This window comes from Ammospiza nelsoni, chromosome 17, assembly GCF_027579445.1.
Source record: "Ammospiza nelsoni isolate bAmmNel1 chromosome 17, bAmmNel1.pri, whole genome shotgun sequence".
NCBI classification, from domain to species: Eukaryota; Metazoa; Chordata; class Aves; order Passeriformes; family Passerellidae; genus Ammospiza; species Ammospiza nelsoni.
Window position 1 is genome coordinate 3,435,027 of NC_080649.1, and position 27,341 is coordinate 3,462,367.

At 56.6% G+C, this 27,341-nt stretch overlaps 1 protein-coding gene across 1 annotated transcript; it reads left to right on the plus strand.

Moving 5' to 3' along the window:
* Positions 1–2,602: 2,602 nt before the first annotated feature.
* Positions 2,603–25,840, plus strand: RADIL (Rap associating with DIL domain). Its single transcript, XM_059484597.1, has 16 exons — positions 2,603–2,696; positions 6,416–6,520; positions 9,487–10,030; positions 15,402–15,703; positions 16,720–17,370; positions 17,540–17,577; positions 18,551–18,711; positions 19,411–19,523; positions 20,781–21,018; positions 21,553–21,725; positions 21,982–22,132; positions 22,434–22,624; positions 23,428–23,824; positions 24,021–24,160; positions 24,901–25,040; positions 25,640–25,840. Exons 2-16 carry the CDS (start codon positions 6,485–6,487, stop codon positions 25,743–25,745), a joined length of 3,381 nt encoding a protein of 1,126 aa, XP_059340580.1. The 5' UTR covers positions 2,603–2,696; positions 6,416–6,484; the 3' UTR covers positions 25,746–25,840.
* Positions 25,841–27,341: the final 1,501 nt, after the last annotated feature.

Genomic DNA, 27,341 nt, shown 5'->3' on the forward strand with positions numbered 1-27,341 from the left:
CTCCAGCTCTGCTCCCCCTGTGTCCCCGAACACCATGGGGAGCCACACTGGGGTCAGAGCAGGCAAACAGCACTGCCAGCCCCAGGCCAATGTCCCTGGCAGGGCTGAGGATGCCCAGGGATACCGCCCTGGGCTTCACCCCAAGGGATTTATCTCAGAAACTCTTTTGCCATTTGTGGTCTTTGAGCCCTCAATCTGTCCTAAGGGCTCCTGAGGCACAGGGAGGTGCCAGAGGACCTTTCTGGGGCTGCTCCATCTCAGTCTCCTGCTGAAAATCCAGGGCAGGACTCCTGGGCAGGAGTGGATGTCCAGGCTCTGTTGGACACCCTGCCTTCAGCCTGGCTTTGCAGAGTGAGCTTCTCTGTAAGTGAGAGGCTCCCCCTCTCCTCTTGCTCCTAAATCCTCCCCTTGCAAAGCATGAGGGGCACAGAGCAAGTTCTTGGATTGTCCTCCTGTTTTATACTAATTTTAAATGACTCGTAACATTCAGGATATTTCTGGAGGAGGGCTTGAGGGATCTTTTTAGCATCTCATGTTTTTCACCATCCATCCTTGTTCAATTGGTATTTTATATTTAACACAGTATTGGGTCAAATACAAATGTAAGGAAGATAACTCTAGTGGATGTTGTTTCCTGTGGAGTAGGATCGAAATAAAAACTCAAGATACCTCACTCTTGCCTGTTTGTTAAATCAAAATTAGTTCCCCTGCAGCATCTGGAAATAAACTCATTTTCTGTCTGACTCATCCCACGTGGCTTTGCTGCCTAGTGAGGAGAGGAGCCACCCAGCCACCTGCAGGGATGGCACTGGGGTGCTGAGCACTGACTCACCTTGGTGCAGGGATGGCACTGCCAGCTGCTGAACAAACAAACAAACAAACAAACAAATCAATCAAATCAGTGAGTTTGCTGGCAGTGCCCCTGTGCCCTGAGGGGCTGGCTGAAGGCTCAGCAGCAGCATCTCACCACGGCAGCTTCAGCACAGCCTGCTCCAGCCCTTTCCCCTCCTGGTGGCTGAGTCAGAGGTTGAGGTGTGGAGCCCCAGGGCTGGCACTGAGGGGATGAAGGATGCCAGAGCCACAGAGGAGGAGAAAATCTGTGGCAGACAGGGCAGGGGGTAGCACAGCTCCCTGCTGACCCCACCAGCCTCTCCTGTGGGCACTGGCTTCTCTTGGAGAGGGAGAATTTGCCCCATGCTGGAGCTGCCTGGCCTGGGCTCTGCACAAGCCCTGTCTGCCATAATTACACAGAGCTGCATTCCCCCAGGCTCAGCAGCTTTCCCAGAGAGCTAGGGAGGGTTCCCTGCTTCCAGGGGCAGCTGAACTCACCCCCAAACCTGACCCACAACTTCCACCTCGCCCATCATCGCTGTGCTGCTGGCAATTGGGCTGGACTGGGAGCACTCCTGACTCTGCTTTGCTTTGGTGCTGTCGTTCCCAGAGGGTGTCTGGGTGGCAGATTTGCTTTCCCACCCAGAGCACCCCTGGACAGGGAAACACCCTTAACCAAAAGGAGACATTTTCACTGAGGGAAGCAGAGCAACAGTGACCATCTCAACCTGAACAAGTGCCCAGTGCAGTAATGATCCATCCCTTACCCCTGCCAGGCACCAGCCTGTGTGCACCCCCAGCAGTCTCCAGGTCAGCTCTGGAGTTGCTTTGATAAAACCTGTTTGGCCAAAGCCAGCCTGTGCAGCTGAGGTGCTGCTGCCTGCAGAGCTTGGCCTGGCTTGCTCCTGGCATTTTCACAGAATCCTAGAATTGCCTGGGTTGGAAGGAACCTCAAAGCTCATCTTGTTCCAACCCCTGCCCTGGGCAAGGACACCTTCCTCTAGACCAAGATGATCAAAGCCACTTCCAACCCAGCCTGGAAGACTTCCAGGGATGTGGCAACCACAGCTTCTCTGGGCAACCTGTGCCAGGGCCTCACCACCCTCGCAGGCAAGAATTTATTCCAATATTATTTATTCCAATATTCCATCTAACCCTGCCCTCTGTCAGTGGGAATCCATTTCCCCTTGTCCTGTCACTCCATGCCCAAAGTCCCTTCCCATGTTTTTTGGAACCCCTTTAGGCAGGAAAAGGCTCTAAGGTGTCCCTGGAGCCTTCGCTTCTCCATCCTGATAATCTCCTAGCCTGTCTCCGTAGGAGAGGTGCTCCAGCCCTTGGAGCATCTTTCCAGCCTCACTCCAACAGCTGCACGTCTGTCTGTGCTGCAGACCCAGCACTGCAAGCAGTGCCCAGGTGGAGTCTCAGAGAGTGGGGCAGAACCCCCTTCCCACATCCAGGCCCTTCCCACATCCCGAGCCTTTCCCAGTGCCAACCCACCCCATAACTTGACCCTTTTCCCAGGGCCAACCCTTCCCAGTACAGACCCTTCCCCAAATCCTGATCCTCTCCCTTATCCCGATCTTTCCCCTATCCCGACCCTTTCCCAGTACAGAGCCTCTCCCAAATCCGACCTTCCCCTTATCTCTTCCCTCTCCCCGATCCCGCCGCTCCGTTCCCGGTGGCCGCGGGCAGTTCCGGTGGCGGCCGCGGGGGGGCGCCGCAGCCGCGCTCGCTCCGCCCCGGCGGGACGGGACCGGCCCGAGGTGCCCGCGCAGCCCCGGCGGCTCCGGGCGGCTCCGGGCGGCTCCGGGCGGCTCCGGGCGCTGCCGCCGCCGGGGTCGCGCCGAGCCTGCCCCGCTCCGACGGTGAGTACCGGGGCCGGGGGGCGCGGGGGGCGAAGGCGGACCCTACCCCAGGGACACCCCTGTGTCAGGCAGATCCCCGCTGTGGCGTCCCCGCTGCACCGGGCAGCAGCGTTTGTTTCTCGTCCCCTGGGAAGCGGAGGCGGGAGGAGCTCGGGGCTTGTCCGGTTGCCGTGGGAGACCCGCGCTGCCCGCGGAGCCGGCGGGAGGGCTGTGCCGGGAGCCGCAGCGCCCGAGGGTCCCTGTCCCATGGCCGGGCACACGGGGAGCCCTCCCCGCGCCGCCTGTCCCTGCGGGTCCGTGTCCCATCGCACATCCCCTGGGATCATCCCCGTTCCATCCCCCTTGGGCTGCTTCCCCCCACTGAACTCTCTTTGGAATGCGTGTCCCCATTCCGTATCCCTCAGGATCTGTCTCCCCAGATCCTTCTCCCACTCGCATGCCCCTTGAGATTCCTCTGCCCCTTGCACACTCCCTGGGATCCCTCTCCCCATTCCATGCCCCTCGGGATCCCTCTCCCCATTCCATGCCCCTCGGGATCCTTGTCCCTTTGCACGACCCTTGGGATCCCACTGCTACCCCACACCCTCCGTGTCACCTGTATTCAGCTGCCTGCGACTGTGGTGGCATCCCAGGCCATGGCAGGGAGGTGCTGAGATGATCTGTGTCCCTGTGAGGCTGGAGCAGTTTCATGCTGAGTTGTAACTTTAGCAGGGAAAACTCAGGGGAGTTTGCTACTTGCTTGGGAAGTGCTTATTTTCAGCTCTCTCCAGGACCAGTTAATTATCGCTGGAAAAAAAGAAATATTATTGCTAAGGTCTTATAATTAGGCAGCCTATGGAGGCTGTGGAGCTCGGGAGGCAGCAGAAAGCAAATGCTTTTTGTGCAGGGTTTCTGGGGTGTGTGAATAGAGCTGCCCGGGCAGAGGGCTGGCATTTGCACTGCTGCATTACCAGAGAGCTGGGGCACGTTGGCGGCTCAAAAGACCCTGCAAAATAATTACAGGAGAAAAAAAACCACCAAGAAAAGAAAACCTGCTAAAAGGACTCCTGTTGTCCTTGTGGAATCAGACTGTAACAATGTTTGTGGTGTGATAGGTGCCTTTGGGACAAGCTGTTGGTGGTTTTGGGGCTGTTTTCCATTTTCCATCCTGTTTGAGCAGTCCCAGGGGCTGCGGGGTCCGGGCTGCTGCAGGGTGCCTGCTGCTAATAATAACGTGGTAAGGAGTTTACCCGCCCTGATCCGGCTAAAGACGGCACCGAGAGAGCCGCGGACATCATCAGCCTCCGCTCTGCCCCTAGATTAGGTGGATAAACTCGCACAGGGCAAGGCCGGGCTCTGGAGCCAAAGGAAGGGAATGGGGGCTCCGGTCAGAGCCGAGGGGTTCGGGCTCTGCCTGGCTGTGGGGATGGCATCTGCAGAGGGGCAGGGTTTGGAGCCGAGGAGAGCACGTCAAAGCCACCAGGGCGTTCTCATTTCCTTTGCTCTCCAAGTTCTAATTTGTTCCACATTGCAGCTCCGGCCTCTCCCTCCACTTGCAGCATCCAGGCTGCGGTCACTGCCGCTACTCCGCGGCTGCCACTCCAGTGGTTTCCATTAAAAAAGGCAGAAAAAGAAAAATTTCCAACAGAGATCTGAGGAAACAGCTTTTCTGGTTCCTATTCTGGGGTGGTTATAGCTGAAATCTCACCACCCATCCCTGTGCTGGGATGAGCCCCTGGGGAAATTCCAGATGATTAAAAAGTGTTTTAATGGTGTTGTTGCTCTTCCCAAAAGGGAATAAGATGACCTGGTAGCTACAGGTTGATTGGCTTGATAGCATCCCCCCAGGGAGAAGAGGGAGAAACCTGGCTCGGGCTCCAATTGATTAAAGACTTGAACACCAGGAATAAATTCCTGCCATCCAACGTGGCTGTATGGAAAATAACTCCTGGCAAGAAATTATTTCAGACTCCAGCATGAGAGGTGACTCTCTGGCTGTAATACACTTCTGAGAAGCAGTTGAGTTATGGGAGGTGATATTCTTGTAAAAATCTGCACTTTCCAGTATTAAAAAAGTCAATCCAGTCCAGTATTTAGAGCTGACATTGCACAGTGTCAAGAAAGCTGGTATTAAATAAACGTGATCCATTTCCAAGGCAGTTATCAGGGAGATTATCACTGCTGGGCACTGCTAGCTGGTAACATGGACCTGGTGTTTTTATCACTAATCTGGAAGAAAGGAGATGGAAATGATTTCTGGAAAAACCTGGATCTGACCCAGGGCAGCTGAGTGTTAATGGTTTGCACAAATCCGGGTGGTAAGCTGAGTGAGAGAAAGGCATCCTGACTGGAACAGAATGGAACATGGAAATCTTTTACACCCAAAAATAATAACTGTGGCTGTACGTGGTTTCCTGTCCCTAATCTGGATGGTAAATTTTCAGCTGGAGCTCCCTGCAGATGCTGGGAGAGGCAGCACAGGGGCAGCAGTTTGGGGGGTGGCTGTCTGTCTGTCCTCATTTCTGCACTGGAGAATTGAAAATTTTCAGGATAATGTGAAATTTGGCTCTGGGGAAAAAAAATAAATAGCAGTTATTTGCATTTCTGGTCAGAACCAAATTTGGGCTTATGGCAACCAAATCTAAATTTTCCTTCTCAGCAGAGGAGATGTGGAGTCTGAGGGGAAGGGACTAAGGGGCTGCAGAAGGGGTCTTACAGGTGGAGAGGAGGGGGCCATCCAGTGAGTCCACCCATAAATCAAATCAAAGAGGAAAGAGGAAGGCTTGGCAACAGCATCTAAATACTCTCACAGAGGAGAAAATACCTGTTAGCCAAAATCTTGTTAATTGAGCAGAGAAAAGATGGCAAGAATCAATATCTGGCAGCTGAGGGCAGGGCAGACACACTGGAAATAAGGCATAAATATTTTACCAGGAGGAGTAACTCACTGGAAGAACCGTGGAGCAGCAGAGGTGGGGGCAGCACCTCTTTGCCTTTTGCATCTCGACCTGCAGAGTTTCTCCCACAGCCCCAAGGCTGGGCCAGCAAGAGGGACTGGATGGAACCACACCAAGGCCCTGATTAGGTGATTTAATTAGAGGATGATGCATTTATCTTTAATCATGGTGGAGCCATGGAAAGGAGTAGCTCTTGTGCTCTGATGGCTGTCCCTGAGGAACACCCGTGACATCCCTGGTGGCACTTGGCAGGTGCCTCTTTTATCTTTGTCTCTGGCCACCAGTGGTTGTGCTCTCGCAGATCTGCGGTGGGAAGGTGAGGGGACAGTGCTTGGTGGCTCTTCTTGATGTCCAGCAAACCAGAGTGAGATTCAGGAGAACAGATCTCAGTGAGCACGCCAGCATGCTGGGGCTGCTGGGGGAAGGAGCTGCTCCAGGGCTTGCTTGTCCACCTGTGAGTCAGAGCATCCCCAGCCTGGCATCCTTGGGGCCACGTGTGCTTAGGAGAAAGAGATAAAGGTCACAGGGCTGTTGCTAGTTCCATCTCCTCCCCTTCTCCTTTCCTTTCCTTCCTCCTGCTTCCTCTCCTCTCCTTCCTCCTTCTGTTCTCTCCCGGTCTCCCATCCGATGGGGTAGGTGCTGTTGGTTATAGATGTGGTTCAGAATCCCACATGCAAACATCAGGACCGTGTTGCAGAACCTCTGAGCCTTCCAAACCCACCACACTGCGAGCAGCTGATGTCCATGAGCAGCTCAGGACCTCTCCTCCTCTTCCTCTCTCAGAAACGTGACAGACGCCTGCCCAGGATGGTGCACAACGAAGGGCAAAGATCGTTTTGAGAAGGAGGATGAATGGAAGGGAAAAAGGCACGTGAGAAGGATGGCAAGGTAGGGTCTGAGCGCTGGCTGGGGGCCCTGGGGAGGAGCTGCTCACCCGTTCTGGGAGCAGGAACCTCAGGCTTGCAGGAAAGTCCCCAGTGGTGGCTGCAGAGTCACTCGTGGTGGTGGAAGGACACGTGGTGGCCACGTGAACACCGTGGGCATTTGTCACAGCCCTGCAGAGCTCAGGCAGAGCTGGCTGTGGAAAATAGCTGCTTTTGGTGTGGTCGGGCACTGCTGTGAAGAGGTGAAGGATCTTGCTGGGAGGCAATCCCAGGGTTTTTACTAATCCGTGCGTACCCGTTAGAGAGAGAACGTCACTGAGGCTGGAGAAAGGGACTCTTGGGAAAGTCTGGATCGTGCTGTGTCCTTCCAGGGAACTGTGAAGTGAGAAAAGGGCTCAGCTGGGCTGGGGATGGGCAGGAGCACGTGTCCCACTGAGCTGCAGGAAGGTGGGACACTCTTGCTGGCTTGTCCCCAAGCAGCTGGGGCAGCTGGAGCATCCCTGCCCCTGCAGTGGGGCTCAGCGGGATGGCACGTACCAGAGATTTCCTCCTGTACCAGAGATTTCCTCCTGTACCAGAGATTTCCCCTTGCATCAGAGATTTCCTCCTCACCAGAGATTTCCCCTCGTACCAGAGATTTCCTCCTGGGGAGATGCCTGTGACCATCGTGCCTGAGCTCACGGATGTGGGAGGAGCCCCTTTCATTATCATCTTACCCTGCCCATTAGATCCTCAGGGGGATTAGGATGGGGTGTGTCCTGCTGTCTCCAGGAGAATGTGATTTCTCAGGTGACCCAGGCTGGTGCTTGGTGAAATCACACCTGTGCTGCTCTAGATGCTGAAAATTGGGGTGACACCTCCTCCTGATCCAGGCTTCTGATTTTTTTCCCGGTGAAAAGTCTTTGCCCCTGAACTCTGTAGGAGCTGCATTTTATAGAAAGAGTAAAAATATAGCTGAGCTATAAATAACACATTCAAAACCAGGCAGGGACCTGCAAGGAGCAAGGATGGTGTGTCTGTGATGTGGGCTTGGAGGAATGATTTTGCCACCAGCAGATGGTGAAAGTTTTCCCTTTGTGCTGGGGGCAGTTCAGGGTGGAGGAGGTAAAACCCACGAAACCAGTGATTTGATGACAAAGCCTTCTTTTGCATCCCTGATGACAAGGTCCTGCAGGGACTCTGGGGCAGTTTGCCTCGTGGCCAATGTTAATGAGGGCTGGCAGGGCCGTGCTGGAGCCTGGGGCAGCTGTTCCTGAGCCTGGCTGTGCCAGTGCCCTGACCTGCTCCCCAGGTCGGGGCTGCCAGGAGGTGTCACACAGCAGACATCAAGGGATGTCCCCAGAGATGTCCCCAGCAGCTCTGGGCTCAGCAGGAGAGAGAGGAGAAGAGCCCCAACCCATCCCTGCCTCAGTTTCCCCACTTGCAAGGTGGGAGCAGGAGCAGCCTTACCTGAGCCTTACCTGAGCAGGAGCAGCCTTAGCTGAGTGAGTTGGGGTGAAGTTCTGGGTCAGTGTAAAACACAAGTTCCTCAGCTCTGCTGTCCTGCCAGGACTCCTGCCCTTCAGCACTCCAGAGGTCAGTTTTGGAACCTGCAGCCTGGGGACAAGGACAACCCCAGCATTTTCACAGTCCTGGTGGAGCTGGGAAAGGGGAAATGGGTGACATGGGGTGCAGCAGGGTTACACAGCTCCCAGCCACATCCTTAGCACCTGGTGCCTCAGTTTCCCATCTGCAGCATTCCCTGTGTCTCTGGCTGTGGAATGGGGGGATGCACATCCTGCAGCAGCCCTCCATGCACGGCTGGGAGCTGCTTTCTGGGTTAGAAGGTGACCTCTGCTTCCATTAGCAGCAGGGATGTTTTTCTCTCCTCTTTTCTCCTGAATTAGATGGTGGCTTGGAGGCTGTCCAGGCCCAGCATCACTCTGCTGACAGTGCTGAGTCTGCTCTGAGGCACGGCTGTGCCTGAGCCACTCGGGGCTGCAGCTGTGGAAGCTGCTGGCACCTCACCTGTGCCCAGCCAGGGACACCTGGGTCACCCAACTGCTGCATCCAACTGTGGATGGGACATTTTGGGGTTCCTCTGTGTGTGCATGGGGTCCCTGCATGTTATAGATCTGGAGAAGAGGGAGAGCCCAGTTCTGTCCCAAGCAGGAATGCTCAGATTGTCTTTGCTGACCCTGCCAGCAGCTCACAGTGTGGCTGGAGGTCACCAGCACCACCCAAGCACCAGGTGATGCTGCAACCAGGATGGGGACAGTGACATCAGGCAGGAGTGCTACCCACCTAAATCCAGATCACTATCTGTGGTTCCTGGTCCACTCCAGGAGATTAAGGAGCACTGGGAGCTGCCACATGGCCTTGGCCACATCTGCTCCAGTCACTGCCCACTCGGGGCTGCCCTGGGCTAAGGTGACAAGGGCAGCCTTGTCAGTGATGCCACCCTGGGCCTGAACGTCTTTCACAAACAAGCAACAGCCAAGAGATTTGCCAGAGTCAGGACATTTTTAGAAAGGCTAATTAGAGCCCATTTTCACCCTGTGCCTCTCGCTGAGCAAAAGCATTTAGCAGCGACCTCAGAGTGAGCGAATTTGCACTTGAGCTTTCCGTTTCACCTCTAAAAAATGGGATTGCTCCATAAACTCGTTAGTGAAAGTAACTCCTGGTGCTTTGGCTGCTGACCAGGATGGGCCCCGCCAAGTCCCGCTGGGCTCTGCTCTCCTCCTTTGGGTAAGATGGAGAACTATGGGGCCTCTCCAGGTGGTGTTTTCAGGGACAAAAATCCATCCAGGGGTAACTGTGCTGGTGCCAAGGAGCTTGGCTGAGCTTTTCCTCTGTTGTTTTGGGTTACACAGGGGAAATGACCCTCCTTGATCTGCCACCTCGGAGGTGACAGCAGCTCCTCTGTGGCCACCTGCTGCACATCCACCCTCCAAACCACTCACCTTGCCCTTCTTGCTGTTCCCTGCCCAGCTGTGCTTCATGACGACCTCCCCCACCATGTTTTATGGGCCGTCCTCCAGCATGGCTCCGCCGTCCAAGAGCCGCCTGAAGCGCCAGAGCCGCCTCTTCTCGCAGGTGCTCTACCGCACCCTGAGCTACAAGGACCGCGGCTCTGCGCCCGCCGAGGACGACCCGGCCGAGCTCTCCACCCAGCTCTCGGCCCCTGGCATCCTGAAAATCTTCGGGGGCAACATCTGCGCGGGCACCAACTACAAGAGCGTGCTGGTGACGGGCAGCTCGGGCGCGCGGGAGCTGGTGAAGGAGGCCCTGGAGCGCTACGGGCTGAGCCAGCTCAGCGCCGCGCAGTACGCGCTCTGCGACGTCATCGGCCGCTTCCAGGGCCCCGAGAGGCAGTGGCAGACTGAGGGGCTCAGGGTGCTGGGCGACCACGAGAAGCCCCTGCTCATCCAGGACCTCTGGAAGCCCAGGGAGGGCTTCTCGCGCCGGCTGGAGCTGCGCAGGAGGGCCGAGGTGGAGGAGATGGCGGCCAGGGATGTGGACACCACCACTGCAGGTCAGAGCTGGCTGTGGGGCAGGGAGAGGGGATGGGGGTTATCCCTGGAGCCCTCCCACAGCACAGGCTTTCACACGTGGTGTGGGTGCAGGGGTGGTGCAAGTGGGACGGTGGATGTGTTTTAGCGGCGAGGCTCCTGGGCTGAGGCAGGCCTCAGCACTCTCCTGCCTCAGTTTGGTATCTGTCACCTCAAATATTCACCCCAGCCAATTCAGGGGTTAATAACAAACCCTGCCCATGGCTGGGGAGCAGCAGGCAAGAGCATCAGTGCTTCCTGCTCTTCCCATCAGCGAACAAGCACCATGGCATCCCCAGCTTCATTCCTGGCTCTGCCCTGCTCTCCTGTCTCCCTCTGGGCATCCCCCAGGCCTGACACCCCGGGCAAATCTGCAGGAGCAATTAAGGAAAATGAAAAGCTAATGAAGAGAGAGCAATGTAGGGCAGGAGAGCCCCTGCAGCGGTGCCTGATGGAGGCCAGGGCTGGCAGGAGGAGATAAGTGCATCATTAGGAACCAGCAGCAGTAATGAAGCTTTCCTCCTCTCACCCTCAGATAAAAATCCTGTGAGGATGAGGGCAGAAAGGTTTAAAATCAGATTTTTACTTGCACAATGTGCTTGCAGGGTCAGACCTGCTGACCACGCCCCAGAGGTATCAGCCACAGGGTTTTGCTGGGATGGGCCCCAGCAGTTCCTCACGCCTGTTGGGAAGGGCTGTTACTGTCAGAACGAAAGTGGTGGTGATGCAGGATTACTCTGTGTGCTTGGCAAAAGAAGAGCCAAGTTTCTGCCCCACCAGCAGCAGAACAAATGGCCCAACCTGTCCCACACCAGAGGGACACAGCTCCTTTCCCACCCATCCTAACAAAGCTGGAAAGAACCCTGGAACACAGGGAGGGAATCCAGCCATGGGCTCCTCTCTCTGGAGGAGAGCAGAGGCAGCTGGAGCCTGCCCAGCTGCAATTTTCAATTGGGATTTCACCTGGCACTTGAGGACACAGGGCTGCTCCATGCTCACCACGTCCAGTCTGGCTGCTCAGGGAGGGGGTGCCACAGGTGCTCCCAGCTCATTGCACAGACACAGAGGTGGCTCCTGCCAGGGCCTGGGCCAAGGAGGTGGATGGAGGTGGATGCTCTGCTCTTCTCTCCAGCTCCTCCTGCAGCCAGGATCAGAGAGATGTGAGGCACTCTGGGAGAGCAGTGATCTAAAAACAGCTTCAGCTGAATGGAGGGAAGGGCAAGAGCCCAGTGAGGGGTGCAGGGCCATGTGGCAGCTCCCTGCCAGCCCAAGGTCACATCCACAGCCTCACATCCTCCCCTCGGATGCGGAAAGGAACTTTGCTCCCATGGGCTGGATCCTGGGTGGGCTGGGAGTGTGGGAGTGCAGGGATCCACCCAGGAAGGGAAGCAGCAGGGTCTGGGCTGCCCAGCCTGGGAGCAGCACTGGGCTGGCCTGGGGCTGCACCCTTGGGTCATTTCTGATGGAGGAGCAGCTCCTGATGGGATCCTGTGCTCTGGATCAGGAAACAAGCACGTTATGCTTTCGTTATCACTTCATTTGTTTCAGCACTCCTGGGTGGGGCTGTGGAAATTCCCCATTTTTTAACCTTTGGGCATTTTCCAGAGCTGACCAAGCTCTTCAAAGGCAGAAGCTGCACCCACAGTCAGGCTGTCTGCTCTGCAGGGTACACAGCCCATGGCTGTCTTACCTGGTAAAATCTCTCTCCTGCAGCCCTTCTCTTGGTGGCACCAGGGGCTCTGTCACCAGTCTCACCCTGTGCTACTGTGGGGTTGGGACCACCCTTTCCCACCTCATCTGCAAACTGCCAGGAATGGATGTGAGTGATGCAGCACCCCAAAAAGACCCAAAACTCCTGGTGAGGGGGGTATTGACCATGAGTGCCCTCCAGCAGGGTCACCCTTGTCACCAGGCTCAGGCTGGCAGAGGTCCCCTTGCTGAGCTGCAGCTGCCTGCCCACGGTGCTGAGGCACTGGCCTGGAAAACACGACATCTGTGCAAAAGTAAAGGGACTTCAGGCTTGCAGCTCCCCCAGAGAAAAGCAGAGGAATGCTCAAACCATCCCCAGGGCAATACCTGCAGGCCCTTCCCCACACAGGGCATGGCTGGAGCAGCAGGACTGGGAGCACTGGGGTCATGCAGGTGCATCCCTGGCTGGGGGAAAGGCTTCACATCCACCCATGACCTGCTAGCAAATAGCTTAAGACTTTTATCTGCTCACTTACCCATTATCCTAATTAGTTTATTAGCTGCTTCCCACTGGGGAGGACAGTGCTGGCTCCTCTTGACACTAATTAGCAGCACAGGTAGAGGCTCTGTGCAGCTAACGAGGCAGCCCCTCTCTCCCTGTGCCCCCAGCCTGCTCCTTTGGGGAGCACAGAGTCATGGAGATGTAGGGAAAACACCCACAAACTGGAGGGTGCTGCAGCCCTTGGCATCTCATTGGCATTCATTTTCCAAAATATCCCCATTTTGTACCAGGTCCTGTCCTAACTGGAGCTTTCCCAAAGGGCTGGAGGCTGAACTGCACACGCAGCTCCAAAAACTTGGGATTTAAGCCTATTATTCTAAAAGATGCTCTGGCAAGTGCCTTTGAGGATCTGGCTTTGATATACCTTAGCACCACTGCATCCAGGGAAGATTCCCTGCAGAGCCTGCAGAGCAATTACATTAGGAAGGACCAGCCTGGTCTTAGTCCCTCCTGGGTGCATTCAAAGCATTTCTTCTTTCCTGGGGCCCATGGAATTATTTGTTGATTTATTTCTCAGCCAGGAAAAGCCAACCTCTTTCCTCAGCTGAAACAGAGGCAGATCCCAGCCAAGATCCCAGGCACCACAAGCGAAAGTTTTTCCCCTGGGCTGCAGGATGGGTTTAGAGGCAGCAGCTTGGTGGGGTCTGGGGATGCTGCCCAAGGGGTGCCCAGCTCTCCCTAAGGATGAGATCCAGCCCTGTGTTAGGATCTGATTAGAGAGAGGTGCCTCTGCCTGAACTGAGGTGCAAACGAGACAAATGCTGAAGTAAATAATACAGATTTTATTAGCAATCAGTGTGAGGTAGAGAGAGAGAAAGAGAAGAGAAGAGAAAAGAGAAGAGAAAAGAGAAGAGAAGAGAAGAGAAGAGAAGAGAAGAGAAGAGAAGAGAAGAGAAGAGGGACAGAGACAGAGCTCTTGTTTTGAGCTGGTGGTGTCTTGTGTTGCCAGTTGTGAATCTCCCCTGCCAGAATTGCCTCTTACCCAGGCACAGCTGATTCAGCACAGTTGCTGAGTTGCTTCCATTAGTTTCTTCCTTATCTTGGGAGTGCTGCCAAGTGTCCTTGTGGCCTGTAAATTCTGTATTCTTTGTGCCCACTATCAGTGGTACATCCCTTTTCCCAAGCCTTTTTAACCCCCTAGGCCTGAGATCACTGGAGCTTGTCCAATCCTAAACTTAAACGAGGGCTAACACCCCAACAGCAGTGCCTCCTTTCTACAGTCCAAGTCCTGGCTATCCAGGGAGGAATGAAATATTTGGGGATGCTCTTTGAATCCTTACATGCTGTTCCCATCCCAATCTCCATGTGGGTTCAGCAGCCACTGGCTCTGCACTGGAGATGTTCAGGCTGAGTTTTGGGTGGGATAACCTGCACATTCTTGGGAGGACAAAACAGTACCAAAGGATGAAAAAACCTAACCCAGTTTTATGGAGGGACCTTGTTATGCTCAGGAAAAGAGCTGTGTTTATCTTTCCAGCACAGCCCTGGGGTTGGTGGGAGCCTGTGATGGGGGCAGTGAAAAAGCAGCTTTTTCCTACACAAAATAAATACAGAAGCTTCCTTTCCCCTGGATAAGGGGCTGGTGAGGGCCTGTCTCTGCAGGCAGTGGGACCCCAGTGCTGGCAGGCCCTGCTCTGTCCCACTGAGCTCCAGCTGCTCCCCAGGATCCGGCCCCACTGCTCCCTGCCTGCTCAGCCTGCTCTGGGATCTGCATTGTCCTTCATCCTCTGGCCCATTTCCATGGTGTGGGTCGGGGACAGGGCTCCTGGGGGGAGCTGAGGTGTCCTGCAGACACGTTTGGGGTGGCCTTTGGCATGCCCAGCGGTGTGGCTTGTGTGGGTTTGTTGTCCTCCCTGGATGTCCCATCCGTGCCATGGCCGATTGCCTTTTTAAGAAGGACACAGGGCACGGGGCTGCTTGGGGTGGCTTGGCTGTGCCCTGCCCTAATCCCAAGGCATGTAAACAGCAGGGGCTATTTTCTCCCTGTCCCACCCCCCTCCCCATCCCCATCTCTTTGATTTTCCCAGCAAAGGAGCGCTCCATTTAAAACAAACAAACAGAAAAATGTATTTCAGAACCAGCAGCCCATTCCTCACCAAATAAGGCAGATGATTTTTTTTTTTTTTTTTTGGGTCTGAGATTGTGAGTGTCCCTTTAAGCAGCCCTGGGCACCAGGCTCTGTGCTTTGCCGTCCCCAAATCCCGCTGGCTGTCCCCAAACCTCGCTGTCCAGAGCCGGGAGCAGGGCTCTGGCTCTGGTGCTGCACCGACAGCGCTGCACTGCTGCTCCTGCAAGCAAATCCTGTGGGGTTTTTCCCCTCTCTTCGTCCTCCCCGAATGCCAGTGACCTGCTCCCAGGAGGTGCCCAGCTGAGGTACGAGCATCACCCTCGGACACACAACTTCCAATTTCTCCTGCAGAGCTCCAGCGGCACGGAGGGACCCAGCGGGACCCGCGGCTCTGGGGCTGCTTTTGCAGCTCGGCCCGGCCTATCCATTCACCCCGGCTCCTGTTTGTCTCACGGACAGACAGCTCTGCCCGAATTGATGCTTGGGAGAAGTTAATTACGGCTTGTTCCTGCTGCAGCCGGGCTCCACTGCAGCTCCCGTGCCTGCCTGATGCTCCGGGGAATTGGGGGGGTCCCTGCGGTCCCCACTTGCTGCTGGCTCCCGACTGCTGAAGGGCTGAAAGCCAAATCCGGGCTTTTTTTTTTTTTTTTTCTTATTAGCAAAGATTGAGTGAAATTTCTTTTTAGCAGGGATTTCCTCTCCCCCCAGCCCTGCAGTGTGGCCGGGGCGGATGGGGGATGCTATGGACCGGCTGCTCTCCATCCAGTGAGGTTTGGGGGCCAGGGAGGGCAGGGACACCGCGTTTTAGCGGTGCCATTAGGACACTAAACTCCGCGCCGCTGTTTTGGCGTCACCTTTCGCGGAGGGCAAAGGACCGGGGGACACCAGGGCGCGGTGGGTGCGCAGCGCCGGCTGCTCCATCCCCGCTCCGAGCCGCAGCATCCCTCCAGCAACACTGGGGCGCTGCGGCGGGCGGGGGTGCTCCGGGGGGGCTGCAGGGGCTGAAGGCGGCTCTGTCTCCCCCCCATCCCCGCAGGCATCAACGCCCAGGCGCGGAAGCTGCAGCGGCACCGGGCGCGGGGGGCCCGGCGGGCGGCGGGCGCGGAGCGGCGCGGGCCCCCCCCGGCCCTGCGGCGCAGCCTCAGCGAGACCAGCCTGGGGAGCCCGGCTCGGCGGGCGGGCAGCGCGGCCGGGGCCGGCGGCGGGGCCCGGCTCCAGCGGCACTGCTCCACCCTGCCCGGCAGCCCGGCGGCGGCGCGGAGCGGCGGCAGCAGCATGCGGTACTCCCTCTACCAGTCCCCGCACCTCCTGCTCCTGCAGGGCTACAGCCAGCAGCATGTAAGCACAGCACCGCGCCGCCTCCTGCGCACCCCCGGCACCCCCGCTTCACTCCCAGCCCCCCAAAGCCTCGGGGAACGGGGCTGCTTGCATGGCCGGAGCTGCTGGGGTCGAGGGAGGTGGTGGTGGTGGTGGTGGTGGTGGTGAAGATGAGCATCCTTTAGGAAACGGGCTTGGGACTCGCAGCCTTGTCTTCAAGTCTGTCCCCGGCCTGTCCCCAAGTGCGGGGAGCGCGGAGGTAGGAGCCGTGACCGCCTGCAATGCCCCACTGGCATTGGGATGGCACTGGCATTGAGGGATGCAAGGTGATCCCCGAGCAGCATCCCTGTCCCGGCCCGAGGGGGCCCCGGTTCTGCCCCGTTCCCCATCCCCGGTCCGGCTGCTTCCTCAGTGGCAGATGGAATCAGAGGCTGTGAATAGAACAGCGCAAGGAGAACTGCAAAGGACAGGGTCGGCTCTTGCAGTTAATGGCTACTTTGCGCCCGCTGAGTGTCGAGCTGTTCCAAGTTTTTGGCAGGGTGACACCGGCACTGCGGCCATCCCATTAGTGCTGCTCGGGAAACTGAGGCACGGGCTGGTCCCCTGAGCTGCCCCGGGGTGTGCAGGCAGGCTGCAGAGAAAGGCAGGGACAGGAGTGGATGCTCTGTCCCACTGTCACCCCGGGCAGGGGGTGCAGGCATCGCTCCAGTCTGGGGGGAAAAGCTGGGAAGGAAAAGCAGCTGCAGAAGGGATGAGGGGGAGATGTGGAAGGAGGACTCCTTCTATCCAAAGCAGCCCCATTTATTGCATGCCCAAAGTCATTGTACCCATTTATTGCCGTGCCCAAGGCAGGGATCGCTGCTGTCCTGCTTGGCAGCGAGGAGAGTAAAATAATGAAATGTAAATGTGCATGGGGGACAGCTGGGGACAGTGAGGGGACAGCTGGGGACAGCGGGAGGCTGCAGCACTCACTGCATGGCAGCAGGAGGGTCCCCTCTCCCCGTGCCCGGTTCATGCTGCGTCTCCTCGCTCGGCAGGACAGCCTGGTGTACCTGCTGAACCGCGAGCAGCACACGGTGGGCCAGAGGACGCAGGCCAGCAAGCCCAGCATCAGCCTGTCCGCCCCCGACATCCTGCCCCTGCACTGCACCATCAGGAAGCTCCGACCTTCGCGGCACCGCTCGGAGGAGAAGCTGGTGCTGGAGCCCATCGCCGGCGCCGCCGTCTCCATCAACTTCTCCGAGGTGTCCCGGACGGTGGTGCTGCGGCACGGGGACCTGCTGTCCCTCGGCCTCTACTACCTGCTGCTCTACAAGGACCCCATGAAGGCGCAGCCGCTGCCGGCGCAGACCCTTCTGAGGCTGCGGGCCCTGCACCCCGAGGCTCCGCACGTGTGCGGGGCGTGCGGCAGCCTGCTGAGGGACAGGGACCCCAAAAAGCGGGGCCCATCACCTGGTGGCGGCCCCAGGACGCCCCGCAGGAGGCTGCAGCTGGAGTTCGAGCCGGCGGCCGAGGATGTGCTGCTGCGGCGCATCATGAGCCTCATCGAGCCCGGAGGGGACGACCATAAGCTGACACCTGCCTTCCTGCTCTGCCTCTGCATCCAGCACTCGGCCACCAACTTTGAGCCGGGAGACTTCGGGCAGCTGCTGCTGAAAGCGGCCAAAATGATCCAGAGGACGGTGTGGGTCAGTCGGCGGTGGGACGGGGTGTTTTGGGGTGGGGGTGTTGCTCAGGCCCTCCCTGGGGGCTCCTCCTCAGCCTGGTCCCCGGTGGCAGTGAGTGCTGATGGGGGTGCTGCTGGTGCCACCCCATCCCACGGGTTCTCACTGTGCTTTCCCTTCTCTCCCTGCCCAGGAGCGGACACGGGAGCTGGCTGAAAAGCAATCCCAGCAGTAAGTGTGACCCTCCTTGTTTTGCCTCAAAAAACGGGGAGAATTCAACCTGGTTCTTCCTCCATGAGTGAGCGCAGTCCGTGGCTGTCAGCCAGTGGTGCATGATGAGTTTTCCTACTGAATCCCACACATTCTGCTCTCTGGTCCTTTAACCACATGCCTGCAGAGAATCTGTGGATTTGGAAAAGCTCAGGAAGGAATAGGACCTGCAGCAGCTCTGGGGTTTTCTGGCCGAGGCTTTGCACTTGTGGCTTCACCCTTGAGTGATACAGTAGGAATGTTCCTTAAGTGTGAGCCTGACCTTCCTCAGGCTGGAGACCCCTCAGTGGAGCTGAGATGGAACTGGCACTGCATGTGTGCATCCAGGGGTGGTGGCACAGCGTGTCCCAGTGCTGGGAGCACCATTCTGGGACAATCACAGTGGTGCAAGGAGCTGTCTTCCCAGCCACATCCAAAATCCCATCTCTAAAGCAGTTGGTACTTGCTGTGAGCTCTCCTTTAGGATAAACTTCAAAGATGCTTCCCAGGCCATTCCTATAGCAGGAAAAAGCAGTTTAGCAGTTGAGAAATTACCCAGATGCTTTTTGTTTTATTTTTGAACAGCCCAGGGCAGGTGAGCTGGGTTTAACTGTCCAGAGCTGGCAGGAGCAGCACATACCTCTGGGGAAGGGCTGCCTTCAGCCATGAAGATTTAGTGCATCTGTATTAGGGGGAGTCTCCCCCAAAAGTGGGGCCCCACAAAGGCCAGGTGGCCTTGGTCAGCCTGGTCCCACAGGGTCCCCTTTGCCACCCCTCACAGCAGAAACCACTGATTTTTTTCCTTGTAAAGGATCTTTCTAAAGGGAGTGCTGGGCTTGGGGGTGTGGGGATGTGAAAGCTCTCTGGCATTGCCCCAAACTGGCTGTTTTCTCCCCAAAAGCCTGAGTGGGGATGCTGAGGGGCAGCAGGTGTAACAGCTTCTGTGTCTCCTCAGCCAGGACCCTGCCACCCTGTCCCGCTTCACCATCACAGACCTCCTCCCAGACCTGCAGCACATCATCTTCTGGATGGCCAATGCCATCGAGATCCTCTACTTTGTCCAGCAGAAATCACCCACCTACATCCAGAGCATGGAGGAAGAGCTGGACATCAAAGGTAGGTGTGGATGCAGCATCCTGCCTGTTTTCCCAGCCAGAGCTGCTCTGCTAATCCCCACTCACAGCTGGTGGTCAGTGCCCTCGAGATGCTCCATTAACCCTCCATAATCCTCATCAGCAGGGACATCTCCGTGCTGTGGGCTGGGGAAATCTGTGGGAGGAGCAGCCTCACATCCTGCCCTGGTGCTGCCCAGCTCCAGAGCCAGGTTGTGCTGTGTTCACACATGAGTAGGATGAGTTTTCCTGCTGAATCCCACACATTCTGCTCTCTGGTCCTTTAACCACCATGCTTGCACAGAATGAGTGGGTTTGGAAAAGCTCAGGAGGGCATAGGACCTGCAGCAGCTTGTGGTTAATGCCCTGGGGGGCTTTCTTCACCCTGGATTTGCAGGTAGTCCTCAGAACTGCTCACTGGTGAGCCTGTGTTAATGCCAGCAAAAGGAAAAAAAAGATAGAAAGGTATTAAACCAGCCTCAGAAACTTTCTGGTCTATGCAAAAAGTTTAAATGTTCTTAGGCCAGGCAGGAGCTGTGGGGGACAGCTGGTGGGAGCCCCCCGGGCCAGAGGAGCCTCTTTGCCCTGTTGAGGGATTCCGTGGGGATGATACAAACCTGGAAATTCTAATAACCCAGCCCCTGGGAGTCTGGGGGCCTTGCTGCTGCAGGTTTGCTCCCCGATGCTCCTCTCCTCCCTGCAGGCTCCAAGGAATCTCTGTTCTCCTCGACCATCACGGCCAGCGAGGAGGCGATGACAGTGCTGGAGGAGGTGATCATGTACACCTTCCAGCAGTGTGTCTACTACATCTCCAAGGTACAGCACGAGCATCCCCAGGGCTGTGCAGGAGGGTTTTGTTTTAAGCTTTCACTCCTTGGCAGTTGCACCACGCTGAGGTGTTTTCCTTCGGGCTGAAGTTCCCCGAATTTTGGTCGCAGCCCAGGAAAAGTATTGAATTACTGCGGCGTGTTTCCTGCAGTGCAGCGGCTCGGGGGAGGCGTGCGGGGAGGGCTGCTTGGCTCGGCCAGCGCGGCATAATGCTGTGATTCAGGGCGTGATGGAAAGGGGTGGAAAGGGATGGAAAGGGGCCCCTGGCCCGGGAGAGCCGGGCGGCAGCGGGAACAGAGCGGGCAGTGTGAGGCACAGAAAGGCTGCGCTGTGCACCACGGCTCCCTGCCACCAGCACGGGGCACACGGGGCTGCTGCTGCTGCTCCCGCACCGCTCCGAGCAGCGCCTTCCTCCCCTGCGCCCTCCTCCCCTGGAAGAAGTGAGTGCGAGGCACTGCTCTCCCGTGTAAGCAATATGGAAAATCATCCCCATCGATCCTGATTTCTGTCACCTTCGTGACCAACTGATTGGTTGATGCCCTGGTTCACATTAAGTTTTGCAGAGTTTAGCTGGCGTCACGCACCATTTCTTCCAACTGCTAAAAGTGACCAACATTAATTTTTATAATTTTTTATAACATTTATAATTTTACAATACTTATAATTTTATAACAGTTATAATAGTTATAATATTTATAATTTTTATAATGTTAAACATTTTGCATTATTTTTATATTTTTATAATATTTCTAATTTTACAATACTTATAATTTTATAATATTTATAATTTTATAACAGTTATAATAGTTATAATATTTATAATATTTACAAATTTTTATAATTTTAAAACTTTGGCATTATTTTTTATATTTTTAAACTTTGGCATTCATTTTTATAATTTTTATAATATTTATAATTTTACAACACTTATAATAACAGTTATAATTTTATAACATTTATAATTATAATTTTATAATATTTATATTTTTTATAATTTTTATAATTTTTAAAGTTTTGCATTAATTTTTATAATTTTTTAAACTTTTGCATAATTTAAATAATTTTTTAAACTTCTGTGCAACACTGGAGCCCATGGAGGCAGGGGGTGAACAGGAGCAGCCCCTTGCCGGAGCAGCACTGGCAGGGTTTGCTTGGCTTGAGGAGGTGAAGGAAAGGCTCGGCTGGTGCAAAAACAGAAAAACCCCAACAAACCGAGTCAGCTGTGACCTTGCTGCTGTCCTGCAGTGTCTGTACGTGTCGCTCCCGGCCCTGCTGGAGTGCAACCCCTTCCAGAGCGAGTGCCGGGAGGGCTGGCGCGGGACTCCGCCCCTGCCCGAGGAGCTCCGCAGGGTCGTGCTCATCTACCAGGCCGTGCTGGACCTGCTGCACCAGTACGAAGTGCACCCCGAGATCACCTCCCAGATGTTTGCCTACCTCTTCTTCTTCTCTAACACCCTGCTCTTCAACCAGCTCCTGGATAAGGGTCAGTCCTCCTTGAATTGGGCAGCACATAGGGGACTGAGTTGTTGGGATGATCTCCAGTCCATCCCAGTGCCACCTAGAGGGATACAGGAAGGGGCTGGAGATGGGCAGGTCTCAGCATTGCTACAAGCAGGCCAGGCACAGACCCAGCTGCTGGCCCCTGGGTCCCCATTCCCAGGAGAGGCAAAACCCCACAAGGATCCCATCCCATTCCATTGCCCCTTCGAGCCTGAGCAGAGGAGGCTGAGGGCAGTTAATAGGGGCAGCTCATTAATAAACTGCAGCAGCCTGAGGTGCTCATTAGCCCTCATTAACGCAGCTGCCCCATTGTCAGTGCCAGGTAATTCCCAGCTGCCACCAGGAATTACAGCCACAGGATGCTGGGGACATTAACCCGGGGCAGGGGCTGGGGGACAGGGGGGCTGTTCCCTGATATGGTGATGGATGTTTTCCCTGATATGGCTGATGGATGCTTTCCCTGATATGGCTGATGGATGCTTTCCCTGATATGGTGATGGATGCTTTGCCTCCTCAGGCTCCTCCCTGGGCTGCTTCCACTGGTCCCAGGGCGTGAAGCTGCGGGCCAGCGTGCGGCTGCTCCTGGAATGGCTGCACGGCGCCGGCTTCGAGCAGCTCTCCCAGCAGTTCTTCTCCAAACTGGCCAGCGTGGCCAACCTGCTGGCCATGCCCGGCTCCCAGCTGGTGCAGGTGAGGGATTCCAGCCCAGGGCTCGTGGCATTGGGGTGGGCATGGGCAGGAGAGCACCTGCTCAGTCTGGGGGGTCCCTACACTGATGTGCCCCTTTTGAACCTGCCCTCTCCCTGGGTCTGTGGTGGGCAGTACCCAGGAGAGATGCTCTGGTTCTCTCCATCTTGCCCGAGCTCTCCCTCCTGTGCCCCTTGAAGCTCCTGCTCCTCAGAGGAAGCAGTTTCTCCCCTCTGCCATGTGCTGTCCCCTCACACAGATGACCTGGCCATCCTTGCGAGCCGAGTTCCCAGCGCTGAGCCCTGCGCAGCTGCACCGGGTGCTGAGCCAGTGCCAGGCTGTGATGGACGTGGGCTGCATCTCAGCATGGCAGCCCAGTGAGGAGGAGAGCCCAGCCACCTTCCAGCCTGGTGAGTCCTGCTCAGCCTGCTCCACTCACATACAAACCTACAAACAGGTAATCCCCTTCCCCTTCCTGGTGTCCTGTAGTACCTTCAGCAATTGGTAATAACCAGAGCCCCAAAATTCAGATATTGCAAAGGATGCAAAGTGCAGGAGCCTTTTTCTGCTATCCCAAGTGAGGGATGCTGCTGGCTCAAGCTCTCTAAATCCTTGGTCCCAGCTGGGAGACTGCACATGGCTGAGAGCTGGGAGGCAGCACTGGGGTACACTGAGCCAGTGCTAACCTCCATCCATCCCTCTGCCTTTCAGATGAGGTGCTGGAGTCCTTTGACAACCACCCACCCATCATCCTGCCCAGTGGGGGCTTCAAAGTGGACCTGGAGGTGGAGACATTGGACGACAACATCTACAGACACCTCCTTTACATCCGCCACTTCCTCTGGAGCCTGCAGAGCAAGAGCCCCCACAGCAGTGAGGGGCTGGGCTCAGCACTCCCTAAGGTATCCTGTACCCCACGGGGGGGTTGTTCCTCTCCTGGCGGGGCAGGAGGGGCTTGGGTCCCTCTGCAGACCCCTCCAAACCCAGTGCCAAGGGCTTGCTGCCCTTGCCTGCAGCCTGGAGCTGTGGCAGTGGCCTCATGGAGAGCTCCTGGAAGGATTAGTGCTGCTAATCCCCCAGCACAGGGGCACGGGAAGCTGAGCTGGAAGGACAGGATCTTCCCAGCAATCTCGTTAGGGAGGGAGGGGAGATGTCTGTGGCAGTGCTCCCCATCTCCCTGTGTGTTCTCTGTCCTCCCTGCTCTGCACCCTGCCCGTCCCAGCAGCCAGGCTTGCACAGAGGTGCTAATTAGCTAATGCCTGTAAAGCACAGGGAGGGTGATACGTGCTGTGGCTGCTAAGCTCAACTGCCATGTGGAAGGTCCCCTTCTCCTCTCCCATCCTGTCCCCATTCCCTGCAGCACTCACAGGCCCTGCTGCCTCCTCCTGTCACCCTGGGGCCACATTGCCCAGCCCTTGTGGCACAGGAGGAGCTGTGCTCCCCAGTGTCCCATTCCAGTGGGATGTCCCAGCAGGGACATGACCAGGAGTCCCCTTCTGGCTGGCTGTAAACACCCCCAGCACAGCCCTGGCCACCAAACTGGGCTGTGGGAGCTGTGCTGGGAAGCCAGGACAAGCCTGGCAGTGTCTGGATTGCCAAGGCTTTGGATGCATCTGGCAGCCAGGAGAGCAGCAGGGTGCTGGGGTCCAGGTGGGGAGTGACAGTCACACACAGGGGGTCCCACAGCATTCCCCTCCTTCTCAAGAAAGAGGCATGCCCGACGCCGGAGGTGCTGGAGGTGAGCGAGGCCCCGGTGCCCGCCCCGGGCAGCACCATCGCCATCCAGGAGGATTTTTGCTGCCTGGGGGGCTGTGCTGAGCCACAGGGGAACCCCAAACTCTGCCTGGCCACCAGCACCTGCCCCTGCGAGCCCCCCGCCAGCGAGCCCCAGCTCCAGGAGAAGCTCCAGCAGCTACAGCTGGGCAGGAGCCCGGTGCCCAAGGGTGGCACGGTGCCCCCAGACCCCTCCTGCCTGCTGACACCACCCACCACCCCTCTGAACTTCGACTCGGGCAGCCCGGAGTCACCGCAGGGCACCAGCAAAGGGCTGCAGGACACCCGGAGGAACGGCATGAACGGCACCAAAGGCAGCACCCCTGAAGGTACCAAGAGCTGGCACTGCCCCGGGGCTCTGGGGCTGGGCTGGGCAGTGCCAGAGCTGCCGTGGGGCTGTGGGGCTGGGCAGTGCCAGAGCTGCCGTGGGGCTGTGGAGCTGGGCTGGGCAGTGCCAGAGCTGCCCCAGGGCTGTGGGGCTGGGCAGTGCCAGAGCCCTAAGCTGTTCTCTCCCTCCTCTGCCAGGCTGTTCCCCGACCCCCTATGATTACCCCACGCCGGAGTCCTCCAGCCGCAGCTCTGCCACTGATGACTTCTGCTACGTCTTCGTGGTGGAGCTGGAGAGGGGACCCATCGGGCTGGGGATGGGGCTGATCGATGGCGTGGTGAGTTCTCAGCTGATGCCCTCACACAGTGGAGTGGGATGTGGGATGTGGTTTATACCCCCAGAAAGGCTGATGGCTTTCCATGGGAGCTTGGCTGCTTCTCCTGGGGACAAGGAGGCACAGAGGGATCTCGTAGTGGATCTCTGCTTACAGGTCACTGTGCTGTCTGTGCAAAGTCCACAGCTGTCCTGCAGCTGTGGAGAGCAAACAGGCTCAGCTCTCTTGTGGAAAGAAAATGACTCAGCTGAGGTCTTTTCTCCACCCTTCAGTGGTGGCAGGAGAAGCAGAGAGGAGCAGGGAGGCTCACAGGGTCACAAAAGAGCTCCTCCTTTGCATAAGGAGGAATCTGGCATTGTGGGGTGGACCATGCTTTTAAAAGGCCTTTCACAGCTGTGCTGTTGGTCAGTAGGGAACAGAGCATCACTGAGCCCTGTGAGCAGAGCTCCCATCCCAGCATGGCTGCAGGCTAACAATGCTTTACTCTTAATTAAATTGAACAAGAGCAAGTTGGCCCCACCTCTCCTTTCTGTGTACAAATTAATATAAAACCAAAGGATCATATTTCCTTCCTGTTATTGTTAGCACCATCCCCATCATATTCCCAAGCATCTCCAAGATCCCACTTGCCATCAGGCTTGGTGGTGAGCCCTGGGGGAGTTACCCTGCCTGGGGAGGCAAGCCTTTTGGGACCACAAATCTTTGTGTGCCTTTTTTTGCTCACTGCCTTCCCCTGCCACCAGCACACCCCTCTGTGCTCCCCGGGGATCTACATCCGCACCCTGATCGAGGACAGCCCCGCAGCTGCCGACGGCAGGCTCTCCATTGGGGACAGGATCCTGGCTGTCAACGGCACCAGCCTCATCGGGGCAGACTACCAGAGGTGAGTCCCACCTCAGCAGAGGGCCTGGGGTGGCAGCAGCACTGGAGGAGTCCCTGTCAGCTCTGGGTTTCTGGCTGTTTTGCTCCAAGAGTTGCCAGCGCTGCAGTGCTGAGGATGCTGCGGTACCAGCGAGCTGCAGGGAGAGGAGTGACCTGCACAGGACACCAGGGAGGGGGAGAGGCTGTGGGTTTGGGGAGGGATTATGGAGCATAATCCATATTTCCCTCCCCAGCAACTGGGGAGCATACATGGGAAATAAATAAGGGCTCCAGAGATGAGTCTCAGCAATGTAGAGCTGCTGCAGCCTCATCCCACCCCAGGTTTCCTCTCAAAGGTGGTGGGATGAGACAGCTCAGAGGCAGAGCCCAGGTGCCCACAGCACAGGGCAGCTTTGGGCTTGTTTGCCCTCATCCTCGCACCATTAACCTGGAGGCCAAGCCCTCCACAAAGATAGAGGCAGGAGAGGAACAGCCCCTGCTTGTAGCCCTGAGCAGGCACAGGGGACTGGCAAAGGGGGGTGTTTTGTGAATGCCCATGACTGGGCAGGCACCTGAGGGGCTGCCAGAACTCACCTCTGTCCCTGTTGCTGCTCCCTGCAGTGCTGTGGATCTCATCCGCTCCGGGGGGAAGAAGCTGCGGTTTCTGGTTGCCAAGTCGGACATTGAAATAGCCAAAAAGATCAGTTCCAGCTCCTCTTCCTCCTAGTCCTTGTGGAACAAGGATCCTGCAGCAGCTTGTGGCTACAGCTCTGGTTAAGGCTGACCTCAGGGAGCCTGGAGTGCAAGAGGGAGGACCAGGACTCCACAACAGCCCTCGATGTGCTTTTGGACACTTTGCCCCTGCACTGCAGCAGATGAAAGGACATGCAAGGATGGTGCACGCTGCTCCCACTGCACTGCCTGGGAGCATCATTCCTGATCCATTGCCCAGCCTCACCTCATACCCAGTGTCATCCTTCTCAGGAGCTTTCCTGTTCCTTTGTCCCCTCTGGCAGGGGGAGGGAAGGGAACGCTCCCACCAGGAGGACTTGTAGGCAGGCTCCTCTATTCCTCTAGGCTGGCAGCCCTGTGTGATATTTTATGCTGACAGGCAGAAGGCTTGAAATACCTTTGGGTTTTGAAGAGAACACATGAGGCAGGCCTGGGCTTCACTGTGGCAGTGGCCACCTGAGGTGCTGGCACATCAGGCTGGAGAAGTGTGCCCAGCTCTGGGGGTGGTGAAGGCAGCACAAGCACCCAGGAGTGGGATTCCACACAGGATGCATCACCAGGAGTCAATTCCCCTGGTGGGATTCCACGCAGGATGCAGTGCCAGGAGTTAATGCCCCTGGTGCCATACACTAGCTCAGGTGCCTTTTGGCTGCTGGGCTACAGCCCTGCCTCAGGACGGGAAGCAGCCACAGCAAAGGGCTGACACCACCAGCAGCTCCTGAGTCCCAGGGAGAGCTCCCTGCAGAGAAGGACTCCCTTGCCCTTGCTCTGCAGATTTACTGCCCAGCTCTGGCACCACGATCCCGGCTGAAGGCCACCAGGAATGATGAATGTCCCCACAGAGGGTTGGTGCCACCAGGAAGCTGAGGGAGCCCAGCAGCACTCGGCACTGACACCAGCCCAGGCAGACAAGGACAGCTCAGCTCCATGTCCTGCTCCTCCTGCTTCCATTGCAAGGCCACCCTGTTCCGTGCCCTGCTCGGAGCATCTCCCGGGCGTGTGCTGCTGAAATGCCGACAGGTGGTGATGGACAGCACAGATTCCCTTTGGGAGGACTCGTGAATATGCCAGGAACCGCCCTGCTCCCGGCTGCCGACCCTGCTGTGAGCTCAGCTGAGGGTTCAGCTCCATCGTGTGGCTGCCCGGGTCCTGCACACCCGGCCTCCTGCTGCCTCTGCTTTTAGCACCATTAACGGGATAAACCCGACCTGATTTCCACATATAGACAGATACTGAGACCTAATTTAGCTGAACCCTATTAAAACAGCCTGCAGCAAAGCCCTGCATCACACCCTGCACGGTGCAGGCTCTGGCAGGGGATCAGGTACTCACATGGGATCTCACAACAACAGTGCTGAGGATTGTGATGCTAAAACAGGGCTGGCTTTATTTACACCTCACTGCTGCAGTTCTGGTTCCTGTGCTTGGTCTTGCACGTTGCAGGAGGAGATGTCAGAACGCTCCATGCAAGGGAAATGCTCCACTACTGGATTTCAGTGCAGCCTGGCCTGCTTTTCTAGGCAAGATGGACCAGGCACCTTCTCTGAGACACGAGTGCCTTGCTGCTCTGCTGGGCCACGCTCACAGCCCT

Bases quoted from the DNA above. Each gene is read 5' to 3' on its own strand.
- RADIL (XM_059484597.1), top strand. From the start codon at position 6,485: ATGGAAGGGAAAAAGGCACGTGAGAAGGATGGCAAG. The intron at 6,521-9,486 runs GTAGGGTCTGAG...TTCCCTGCCCAG, and splicing joins CACGTGAGAAGGATGGCAAG to CTGTGCTTCATGACGACCTC. The intron at 25,041-25,639 runs GTGAGTCCCACC...TGCTCCCTGCAG, and splicing joins ATCGGGGCAGACTACCAGAG to TGCTGTGGATCTCATCCGCT.